Source organism: Homalodisca vitripennis, chromosome 8, assembly GCF_021130785.1.
Source record: "Homalodisca vitripennis isolate AUS2020 chromosome 8, UT_GWSS_2.1, whole genome shotgun sequence".
In the NCBI taxonomy this organism is placed as follows: Eukaryota; Metazoa; Arthropoda; class Insecta; order Hemiptera; family Cicadellidae; genus Homalodisca; species Homalodisca vitripennis.
The window spans coordinates 54,540,393-54,552,838 of NC_060214.1; the positions used below are offsets into that span (position 1 = coordinate 54,540,393).

At 30.0% G+C, this 12,446-nt stretch overlaps 1 protein-coding gene across 1 annotated transcript in view; it reads right to left on the bottom strand.

Moving 5' to 3' along the window:
* Positions 1–618: 618 nt before the first annotated feature.
* The window catches only part of LOC124367133 (zwei Ig domain protein zig-8-like), a 43,066-nt gene continuing 31,238 nt past the window's right edge, over positions 619–12,446 (bottom strand). Inside the window, exons 4-7 of the mRNA XM_046823786.1 lie at positions 8,664–8,877; positions 6,958–7,135; positions 3,505–3,641; positions 619–886 (exon numbers count right to left, since the gene is read on the bottom strand). Of these exons, the coding sequence (XP_046679742.1) occupies positions 783–886; positions 3,505–3,641; positions 6,958–7,135; positions 8,664–8,877 (633 nt within the window). The 3' untranslated portion in view covers positions 619–782. The remainder of the gene's footprint in view (positions 887–3,504; positions 3,642–6,957; positions 7,136–8,663; positions 8,878–12,446) is intronic.

Below are 12,446 nucleotides of genomic sequence, written 5' to 3' on the forward strand. Positions count from 1 at the left end.
CCCTTTTTTATTACGATTAATCATGTTTTACTACAGCTATTATTATTTTCTGTTTATTCTTAATTTCGAGCGCCTCGTGTTCTTTGTACCCAGCAATATAATATTAGTTGCAATGTATATTAAGATAATAGATATCAGTAACTATACTGTTTAATGGAAATAATGAAGCGAATAACAATTCTTGTTATTATTACAAAAAGTATACCCCCGTTTGGTATTGGAGAAGGATAGTTAACATATACATGCATTCCTAAACCAAGAAAAACACATATTATTCAGTCAAGCAAGACTTGGTTTCGTACAAGGCATGTGTTATAAATAAACAATTAGCCCGCGAAAACTTTAAACCACTCTAGCTTCAGACATCGTCTTACAGAAAATGGTAAATGCTAATCCAGCTTCCCTACCCAAGTTCATATAAAGTAATAAATGAATATTCAATATATAATTACCATTTCAAATTACTATTTTAGATGTACATAGATACAAAAAAAGTATTTAAATATTTGTAGCGAGTATTTAATTTTAAAGACCTGAGAATTGCATTAACGTACGTTTTGATAGTATATTCCATATATTTTCAAGACCAATGTATTTGGGTTTAAATAAGAACATCAGTTTAAAAACTATAAATTTATATCCCGACACAACAAGAAATCACACAAAAACAAACCTATAAACACCATTAATAAATCCACTGAGTCAAGGGAGCTTTTAACTTAATCATATTATTGTTGAGTGAAATGAGTTGTTATTGGAAAAAGTAAATATAGTGAATGACGTCATCTCATTTCCCAGAGACTGAAGAGAATTGTAAACAGCGAGGTACAGATTGATGAGCTAAGGAGAGTGCCAGTGCCGTGCTGCATAGCCGCAGGTGTTTCCCCTAGGCAACAGACAATGTAGTGAATTAAAAACCATGAGCATATCGGCAATACACATTTAGACTTTAACTAACGTGAACAATAAACTTAGTTTGATTCTATCAATATGAGTACTGAGAAAATAAAAAAAAAATAAGAGATGGCTCTGCTGATGATCATCTTGATATTACTAACATTAGAAATTTTTTTTAATGTTGAGACAATTTTACTGCTCTATTTATGGTCGGAGAAAATTGGGAGCTGTCTAATTTTCTGGAGCTGTAATCAATGCGGATCCAGGAAAACTACTACTTAATTTAAACTTGTCAGGAAATCTCAAAATAGTATAAGTAAAATTGTGCAAACTGTGGTTTCATCTGTATAATAAACATATTTGAGTTTGTCATCTTTCGTTATCATGTGTCCAGAGATGGAAGTTAAATTTTGTTAGTGTTACATTGTTCCTTTTGGCTTTATCTGAAGTTCGCATTGTTACCGTAGACATTTAAGTTCACAAGGTTTTTACCAAAAAGACATCAAGTGTTTACAAGGTAATTTGGTTGCTTTTTTGTCTAGAAGTGGGACATATATAAGGAAGTACCTTTGGTACACCAAAAGATTCATCATAGTCTTTGAAGCTGATAGTAGTAATTTATTATGACACCCTAGTATGTGCTGACATTCTGTCTGAGATATATATTGTTCACTGACTACGTAAATACTTGTAGAGCCTTTAAAGAATAAAATCATGAGTCCTACTTCTTTTATGAAAAATAAAAGTTCTAAAATAATTGAATTTCAAAATAGTTCACCACTAAACAACACTAAACGCAAAACTATACAATAGATTGTTTGAACCCATATTTATAGAAATGTGGCCGGATATTTAAATAGAAAGGAGAACTACCTTACCCATCATAACAATTGATTCACTTTAAAAATTTCTTGAAAGAGAGATAGCCCATCCTAAACCTAGCAACATAAAATAAAGCAATTCTAAATTCTATGTACTAATAATTTATAATTCTCGTCCTAATAGTACATGGCAGCTATGACCAATAGTCTCTCCCAATTTCTTCTATACAAAGGCAGATACATTTATTATATGTGTGACAGAGAAAGTAATGTGCCTAATTAAAACAATTTTACTGCGTTGATACTTTATCAAATACACCGATAGAATCCGGTGTAGAAGAATAACAAGGCCATGTCCTATGTTACAAAGGCGATGTCAAACATGCTTTCTATTGAATTTTGACTTATTAAATTAAATCCGTAACGACACGAATGTTAGTTTTACCGTGTTATTTTTCGGAAGTTAAAAATCGATTTCAGTTATATCAAATCATACTCTATTTCAGGTTAATAGTAAAAAAATATCATGTTTTTCTTATTCATTGTTTTACACACACAAGCTATCTGCAGGTATCTATATAAAAGCTTCAAATTATGAAATAAAGAGTCAGAGAGTCATTGTCTGTAGCCAAATATTTGGACTTTCCCACCGTGGATGGCCCTGATTTAATTTCAATTTACGTAAATGAATGTTAACTTTAAGTGTGCCAAGCTACAAAATAACATTTATTTTTCTTTAATAGTTTAATTCTTCGATCCCCTTCATTTTCCACTTTAATCAAAACAATTTATGGATTCATTTATTAAGGGAAATCTCTTTGTATTTCAAGAAAATCTTCTTTTGGTTCTTCTACAATTGGGAATTCCTATAACTATCATGTCTTCACTACATATTTAACTTAATTTATAAATATCTTAAAGGAACTTACAAGAAGTATCACTCAAGGTACAGTATAACGAGCTGAATCTCAAAGTGTATACTACATATAACAATAAAATTTTCCTAAAGAACTCATGATTGTCGATTCACAGTTAACGAATATAAATTACACATTATAAAAGATAGATTTTGGTAAAATTACTACAGAAATTAATGCAGTCTATATCCGTATGTATAATAAAAATTATTTTTTCGCCTGAGTTAAATCCATAACATGTTTTAAACCTTGAAAAATATAGAAATGTAAAGTTATTGATATAACAGGATCCTTGAAACAGAACGTATGTTAAATATAATCATTACTGTATACGAGATGTTGCTGTATTTGTATTAAGTGCAAAATGTTCATTTAAACATCTGCATGCATATAAAACAAATATCGAAATTTTTCAAAATAATATATAAAACTAAACAAACATCTGTTAAATATTATCGTTACTCTATACGGGATATTGCTATATTTCTATTGACTACATTACTAATTCCATTAAACTGAGGCTACGAAACATGTACGTATGAAGCATCATATACGTGTCACTTATATGACGTGTTTGAATAAACATGTTTTTGAGAAAAAAGTTACTAGAGGCACAGATATGAACCGAGTGTTTAATAAACTCAGCTTACCTCCTCTCCAATCGACTGTATGTTATTACACTTTGAACTGCCGTTTGACTTGGGCTTGATTTAGAATACTCGTTTCATGTTTCTGATGGTTACGATTCCTTCAGATACTACTGGTGTCACATACAAAAGGAGCCCTTTTAGAAGTAAAATTAAAGTTGTATCGATTACAATTGTAAAGTTATGTGATCCCAAATTAAACCAGCCAATTTTATTACCTACCAATGATGACATGGACGGCCACAGTGGTTTCCCCGACACCCGCCAGAGAGCAGGTATAGTTCCCCGAGTCCAGGGGACTAGCGTTGGCGATGAACAGGCTGCTCTTCACCCCATTATCAAAGATGTCTGACTTCACACTATATACAACCAATATATATATAGTAGTCATTAGCTTATATTATATAAGATGAAACATCATCACCTTACAATGCAAGTAAAATTCTGTAAAATAAGGGTTGTAATTAAAGTTGATTAATTACTACAACCACAATGTTCAGACTATTAATCAACCAACGGCTATAACAACGCCTTGGCAGTGCAATAGCGGCATAACAAAAGAAGCTTTTTAACTTTCCTTCCTTTCTTGTATTGCGGCCATGTACACCACTTAATGTATAAAACTTAAAACTGTTAAGAAATGAGATAATAATAGTGTAACGGTGTGATTAGCTATTAGATAAAATCTGTTTAGTTGTAAAATATCAGCCCAATGTTCTACTAGTTTTTATATTGTCTTCCAATAGTGATATATAAGTCTCAGTACCTTTGCGTTACATCTAAAGTGAAGAAGAAAATACTATTTTGATTTTATGCCAACTTTTGATAAAAATTATAATCAGGGCTGGAAATTCTGTTCTCTAAATAATTGCTACAAAATTAGAAATCCGCTAGGCACTAAGCTGTAATTGTAAGAGGTAATTGAAAATATGTAATTCTTACAGAAAATTATTTCAAAACTGCTTTAAACTTCATTTGTATGATAGGCTAGGAAGAGCTAGCATTTTTTATATACAATTAATTATTTCAAAATTTACTTTCACTAGGCTAAATTATGAAATGTTATTAAAAAAAATCTAATTCTTTCAGGAAAATAATTCAAAACGAATCTAACCATTATGTGTAATATAACTGGCAATTACTGAAGCTGAGTCGGACTAATTTATAAAAATACTTTAGTAAATACAGTAAGATTTCGGTAAAGCACACTTACGCTACGTTAAAACAGTTTTGTTGATGAAAACTCTTGCGCTGGTGTGTTTTATAAAGACCTTATGTGCCTCTATATCACTATTTCTATTTCGATATCTAATGTGATTTGTCAAGGACATCATACAAATTAACTGATGTAGACTAGTACGTATTAAATACGTTACCTGACAGTTCTAATGAAAATTTAGCTCTTGCGATATCCTGCAACGATAATATTTTTCATTCGACATATTTGCTTCATAAATACATGAAAACATACTAAACATTATGCATGCTAACTTCCAATTAGCGAAGAAAAGTTCCAGATGCAACTCGAATTATAATGAAGTGCCTATTGATTCGGACGCGTATTTATAAAGTACACTATGTGAACAAAGCGGATATCTTGATTTGGATAGAGTTTTAAAATAGAAATAATGTCATATAAAACATTATTTTATTAATTTCTATCTCAGGAAAACGCGTGAAATTCATTTTAATATATATTTATTTTTTTAGCAATACTGGACTATTAAAGTAAGCTCGTTATAGGTAACTCTTATACTAGTAAACGTACCTTTAAATGATATGTAAGTTTTGTTTTTCTAAGAACAAGTTCCAATTTTAACATAATAACTTTCCAATTTTGCAAAATTTTTTTTAATTGCTCCTCTTAAACTTATGAATTAAAATAAGCGGAGTCACTCTAAACCATATATAACAATACATTGTTGAAAAGGTAACGCAGTAGAAATTATAATAATTATCCATTTAAACTTATAGAAATGTATCGTTCAGTTTAGTTTTACAGTTAATAATTAATTGCCCTTCTGGATTTGTATGTTATACTAAATATATATTAAAAAAGGTTTCTCTTTTTTCTAAATATACTTATCATAATTTTAGAAGTAGATCCTAAAAATTGTGTAATATATCACAGCATAAAATGTGAAGATAATAAGGGTAAAGTGTTTTGTTAAACTCCATAAATTTAACTCTGGACATTGTCGACTTCCCTAAGCTAGTTAAGAACAAAGACATAGGATACATAAGCCGACTATCTGATATGTGTTGCCATGGAGACCATTGTTGCTCTGTTCGTTATAGTTGTTTAATCATTTTACATGAGAAAAACGTCCACAACGTGCTATTTATATCCTCAACGAGAAGCTATATTTAGTTTTTGCTCTAAAGTTACAACATGTTTGTTTTAAAGTTGTAATGGTGAATAAATGGCTTTGTATATCATAGTTTCGTTGTTTTCTTTCTAAGAACAATGATAAGTTGCATACTTAAATAGTAAATAAAAGCAGAAAAATATGCAAACTCTAATTATACTTCATACTCTCACTACAAAATTGAGGTCTAGTATCAAAAAGTAACGTCGGAGGCAGCTACCTTTTAACTTCTCACTAGTTCTTATTGCTTCGGTAAAATTGTGCAACGCCAATTTATACGTCATCTGAGTTATAATTACAAATAAGGAGCTTAGGAAAATTGTTTCCTGCTTGGTACACAGAATGATTAGGAATACTAGAGGTTTAACCTTAGCTCGTATTAGTAATTGAACATACTTAGCCCTTTTATACATAGCTGAGCATTATTAGGTAGGTGAAATGGAGCGAAACCTAACATTCATATTGATCAAACCTTCTCTCTATAGCTATGTTATCTGTAGAACATTAGGTTATTCTACCGTGCTTTGGGATCGTGTCTAAAACATCTTAGTATGCTCAATTGTGCACCTGGCATAATAACGACAATCTCTCTTTACGAAGAGCTTGTTTTGAGCTTCGGCATTGTCGACTATTTAAGAATTTATTTGGACGAACAGTTCTCTAGATTATAGGGATCAAGTCTCTAACAGCGTCAAATTTCTGGCACTTAACTAAAGTTGATAGTGAACTGAAGTTAAACTTATGCTAAACCACTTCTCGAGACAATATAGAAAGAATTTTGCCCGAGCGTTAGTGACGTCTCTTACAAAATTTTCATATTTCTCTGACTTTCTGAATGTCTAACTATCATTAGAAATGGCATATATAATTTAAATTTCAGGCTAAGTTTTATTTTTATATAGACTGAGCGTTAGTGAATATTTGTCTTATGGATACCTATTATATAAACAAAGAAGAATAGTAAATAAATTGGTAAACAAACTGGTAGAATTATATGACATATATAAATGAGATGTATTAAAAAACCTATAGTCTTAGGATTTTGCATGCTACATTATTCTTGGTTGAGGGTTAATTAACACGAGGTGTTCTAAATTCTAACCTTATTCAATATAAATACTATAACCATATATAAATATTAGTCCAGTTGTTTATTCTAAACACAAGTTGTTATTTTCAAAAACGCATTTGAAAAAAAGATAAAAAAATACGTACAAGGATGTATTTGTATTAGTACTCGGTAAAATATCAGTGTGTAATTTATAAGAATCATAAATAAAACACATAAATACGTGAATAATCACACCTGATTCCACCTCTTGTAGTGTCAAAATTAAGTATACGGTTTCCATGAACCCAGAGAATGAAATGCTGAGGTCGTGGAACTCTAGATATCAGACATTTGAGTTCCAGAGTACTCCCGGCGTTGTAGAATTTACTTAGGATCCGAAGTCCTCTCTCATCCAGGATCTTCAGCTCTGGAACTAAATTAATACTATGAATGAAGGAGGAAGCACTGGTCTCATTGTGCTGTTCTGAAAAATGTATTAATAAAGCAAGGTTTCCTATACAATAGTAAAACTGAATAGTATGATACCTAGAAAGGACTAGAACCCTCCACACGTGATAACACAGGAGTTGAAAAAACCGTATGTGATAATTTCTTTTTGTGCATTTGTCTCAAATAGATTGATTAGATTTTGGCTCTCGGAAATGAATCAGATAATAAGCATGTTTCCTATTTATCCAATATATATATATATATATATATATATATATATTGGATAAATAAGAAACATGCTTATGTATGGTTTATACCGTATATATATATATATATATATATATATATATATATATATATATATATATATATATGTGGTTCATAATGTTTTTAAAATACGCCAAATCAACTAGTATATTTATTTGAAAACAACATTTTAACTTTATCTTACAGAGAATTACACGAAATTGTAAATAATTTGTTCCATAAAATTGTTTAATTACATTCTCCTTTCATCTCCCCTATGCAGCAGCTGTGACACTATGTCACGATTGTATATATATTGGATCTTTTAAAGTATATTTGAAGCTATGTTATGAAGTTTTAATTACCTTAACGTCAGTAATATCAGTGGTATCATTGGTATCATCGTTATATCACAAGGAAATATATTTCAAGGAAGCGTAGGTTGAGTGTAACGTAATACCAGATGCTTTCCCCTGTGCATTCAATTTTTGTTACTTATATTCCTAATGGAATAGTATTATGTATGAATTTTAAAATAATAAAAAATGAACAAGAATAAAATACAAGTCGTTATTTATTTTACAATTGAATTTAATATTTATTGTGTTTCATTTCAGAGCTCAGTATGAGTAATTAATAATTAAATATTTATGTAAACATATACAGTATTATATTATTTAGCTATGATTATACTCTAATCTAGCGAAAAGATCTGAAGATTATGTATATTTATCACATATGTGTTATGAATTAGGGACTATTATGAAAATGTAATAATAACTTATTGGTATTTTTAATATTACTCTGTTACTTTCAACAAATAATGTGTTCAGTATTAAATATTAAGTAATTAATTAGCGTTGGTAGGGTTAAAATATTATTTTCAAAGGTAAAAAGTAATTTTATTTTATATTAGACTTTATTTATTTTACAGTTTTTAACAATTAATCCTTAAAGATGGACACCAGATAGAAATGATACGCTTTGTGCTTTCTTGAATAATGATAAGCATATATCGATATTAAAGTTAAATATCATTATGATAACGTAAAATAATCAATTTTTACATTTTATCGTCTTTAAGTAAATAAATCTGATTCTTTTTGTGTCTTTGTGCCCGAATGCATGGTATCATAGAACTAGTAATACCAAAGAAAGAAAACGAGTAAATACAACGACGAAGCACAATAACTCTTGCTGTTATACTAGTGTCCAGCTACTTATAGTAACCTAAACACAAGTAATAAGTCTAGCTAGGAGCCTACCAGTTACGTGCAGATAACGCGAGTAAGCCAGGGGAGGGTGTGAGGTCACCTGACACTCGTACAACCCCTGGTCCGTCTCCTGGACTCCGGCGACAGTCAGCTGCCAGTAATTGTCCTCTGAGCGCTGGAAAGTGTAACGGGAATCTCTGGAGTATATCTCCAGCCCTACGGACAGGAGACGCAGCTGACCCTCCTGTCTTCTCAGCCAGGATACCTGGGAACATCACTCACGTTTGATACTTTTTAAGGAATCAATACGACGAGTTTTTATGTAGTGATGATCTGATAATATAAGCCATTGATCTCAACAACACTAGCTATATCTATTATAAACTAAGGTTATTATTTTAAAAGGTCTCTCCATTATTATTGAATCGTACATAACGATTTATGTGATAATCGGTAACTATAACATTGCCTCGGTATAATTGTGCATATTAGTTACCAACTCTTTGTTTAATAATTGTGAAGGACCCACACTATTATTAAAGGATTGAGATTTCCGAAAATAATATAATTGGATCAGTTTTATTTCACTTTTGTTCTAAAGCAGATGTTCATTCATTAGGTATAGAACAATCACGTTGACCTAAATTAATGGGAAGGATGTAATAGCTATAATAATTTTAGTTGTCTTCTAATTTAGCTCTAAATATTAAATTAAACATTAGATAGTATTAAAATTCCCTAAAAAAATTATGAATGCCGATTGTCTATGAGTTATTACATAATTTGCTGTTGTACACAAATTCAAATTAAAATAACAGAAAATGCAAAACAAATAAGTTGTGACGTTAATAAATGTTACAGTACGTTAATAAAAGATATATAGTTTGCTGCGTGAAACTAGTAATATATTCCATGCCTGTAATAACAATTTATGATATATGTAAACATTTTATGAAAAAAAAAATCATTACATTTAATACCACCTCTTCTCTTGTGATCGGATGAAATAAGATACGCATGAAATAAAATTCCAGAACATACTCTACTAGCCTATATTTTTCAACCAATACTATTGTAGAAATTAGTGTTTGCATTACATAATAAACATGTCCGTTCCTTCCGAAAGAAATAATTTATTAGTATTAACCATTAGAGTGTCAATAGCTCATGTGACCATCAGAAGTTATTTCTGAGAATGCCGCAGCCCAATGAGGTAGGCGCGCTAGCATTTTCTAAATGAATACTTCATCCAGCTGTACGAAACCTTATAATTCTGTCAATAAATTTTGATGTATGGAACATGAATCATGACATTGATATTCAGTCTATACATTAAAAATCAAACATAAAGAGATTACCTCTTTTCATTTCATTAAAGTGCTTTATTTCATTTGTTACAATTAGTAACATTAGTAAATATTATTCCCTAATATGTTGCTCTAAGCAAGTGCAGTATTTTAAGTTTTGTTAGTCAAAACTCATTAATACAAATAACAAATTTTTTGAATCTTTGTACAATGAAATAGCAAACAATAAAAAAACACGTACGAAATTTTATTAAAATTCATAGGTAAAAATATTTATCCCACAAAATTTATATAAAGTTATTAAATGTTAATAATTTCTAAATTATTCAATATTTTATGTATTCTTTTTTATCTTTACAATGTTTTTTCCTTTAAATGAATACCATGACTTATACCAATACCTATTCCCTACCCAAAAATAGAAAATTCAACTAAACATTTTCTTAAAGTTATAAATAGTTTGAACGAATAATATAGTTATAAATACACGAACATTGAAACAGTGCTTGCTAATGACAGCACCACCCCGTCTAACGCGTTTGGCTTTCAAAGGGGAGTCAAAACCTAGATATGAATCGAACATGGTTACAGAGTAGATATTAGCTCTGAATAAGCCCCAAATATATTTACCTACCTGTTTTAGAAAAACACGTGTTAAGGATGAGGTATAATTGTGTATTGCTTATACTTTTAGAGAAAGATAGTTGATTAATTAATTCCAAATAATTGTTATATGTCTTTAAATTTCATACAGCAATCTTATAGAAGTAAGTGCACCTATTTAATTGGAAAACATTATCCTATCATATTGTTGTTAGCAATAACTTCACATAAAATTCAACTATTATCATGCATATAAATTTATATTAAGGAATACTTTTTTTAAATTTTATGTGAATACAATTTTACAAAAAAGAAAAATGTAATCTATACATCTCCTTATTTCTTAAGAAAATTACTTCCTATATCAAGATCATGTGTTTGTTTTGAGTCCATTAGTATACTTTTAATTAAGTCTAGTCTAAGTAGGTAGTGTATCCTAACAATTCTAATCATAATAACTATTTAAAATTGTTCTAAAAAAATTCATATTTATGTGTGTAAGCAAAACGAGCCGAGCACGTAACTGTGCAATGTTTGACCGGTCTGCCTCTCGGCTAAATGCACAATGATTAATCCAATCCAAACTTTCCTCAGAACTCTGTTTCATAACCCTGGGACCATCCACTGATGGAATAAAAAATTACATATTTTACCGCAGCACATATAATGTTAGATATACATAGTTAGGTAGCAGGGTGCGTCGACTGCAGAGAATGTGTCAAATGACTATACATCTATATCTATTGTACATGTTGTCGACAGATTCACTGCAGGACTGTTAATATTACTCATATTCACTTAGCTAACAGGGCGCGTATACTGCAGTGATTCTATCAATAACAATAGATCTCTATCTATTGTACATGTTGTTGACTCATGCACTGCAGCACTTCTAAAATTGAACCAGATTAGCTAGGTAAATTTCCTGGTATTCCGGACAATAATTTAATGTTTTATTTATGTATAATGAATCTATATTTTTAACAATATATCCCAGATGGTGATATTGTAAAGTAGCTGAAATATTAGGCATAAAGTAATAAAAGAATTTTCTCCGTTACATACAAGATTATAATTTATTTAGGAAGGATAAGGTAGGTATGTTATTTTTGTTTTGCTTTTGAAATGAATGGTTAAGTTATCATCTGGCTAATTCGTTGTTTTTAAATTTTTAAGATATCGTTTTGCCTTTTTAAATAATTCGATATTAGGGTTCTAAATCGAATACAAAAAAAATTCTTGAAGGTTGCGTAAGCAAAACTGCTTGGAGTAGCACTATACCAGAGGGAAGATGTCTCATTCACTGGCTTACATGTCTTAAATACCTAAAGGTATTGGTTATTCAATAAAAAATACTCTCAATTTCAATCGGACCACTCTACAAGAAACGGCAGTCCCAAACGTATAAAATTGAAAAGTAAGTTGCACCACACACCCCTCCTTTACTATTTTATTATTTTATTTATGTGAAAACGTTTCCTGCAATCTTACTAGCTACAAAGGTTTTTAGTAGAAATGAGAGTTTTAAAATTGTTGACCCTAAAAAATGTGAAAATCCAAAGCAAACTTCTATTAGGGATACATAGTTATTTCTTTTAAGTTCAATTGGGTTCTGTTAAAGAAGCCATGTTTTATAGATATGTATTGTATAAGTTAAAATATTTATTGTTTTGTTTATTATTATAACTGTATAGCCTATTAATTAGTCTTAATTGATGCATTGCACATCCAGTTGTTTTATATTTATTGTTATTTCTACATTTTAATCTCTGGCTTGTAGTTATCTTTGTGCACTCAAGAGTTAAAAAACCAAATGAAGGAAAAAATTTAATGCCAAAAATATGAGAAAACCATAATTTGTCGTTGTTTGTTATAATTATGAAAATTATAGCCATTTCAAATCAATAGTTAGTACAATTTCTTT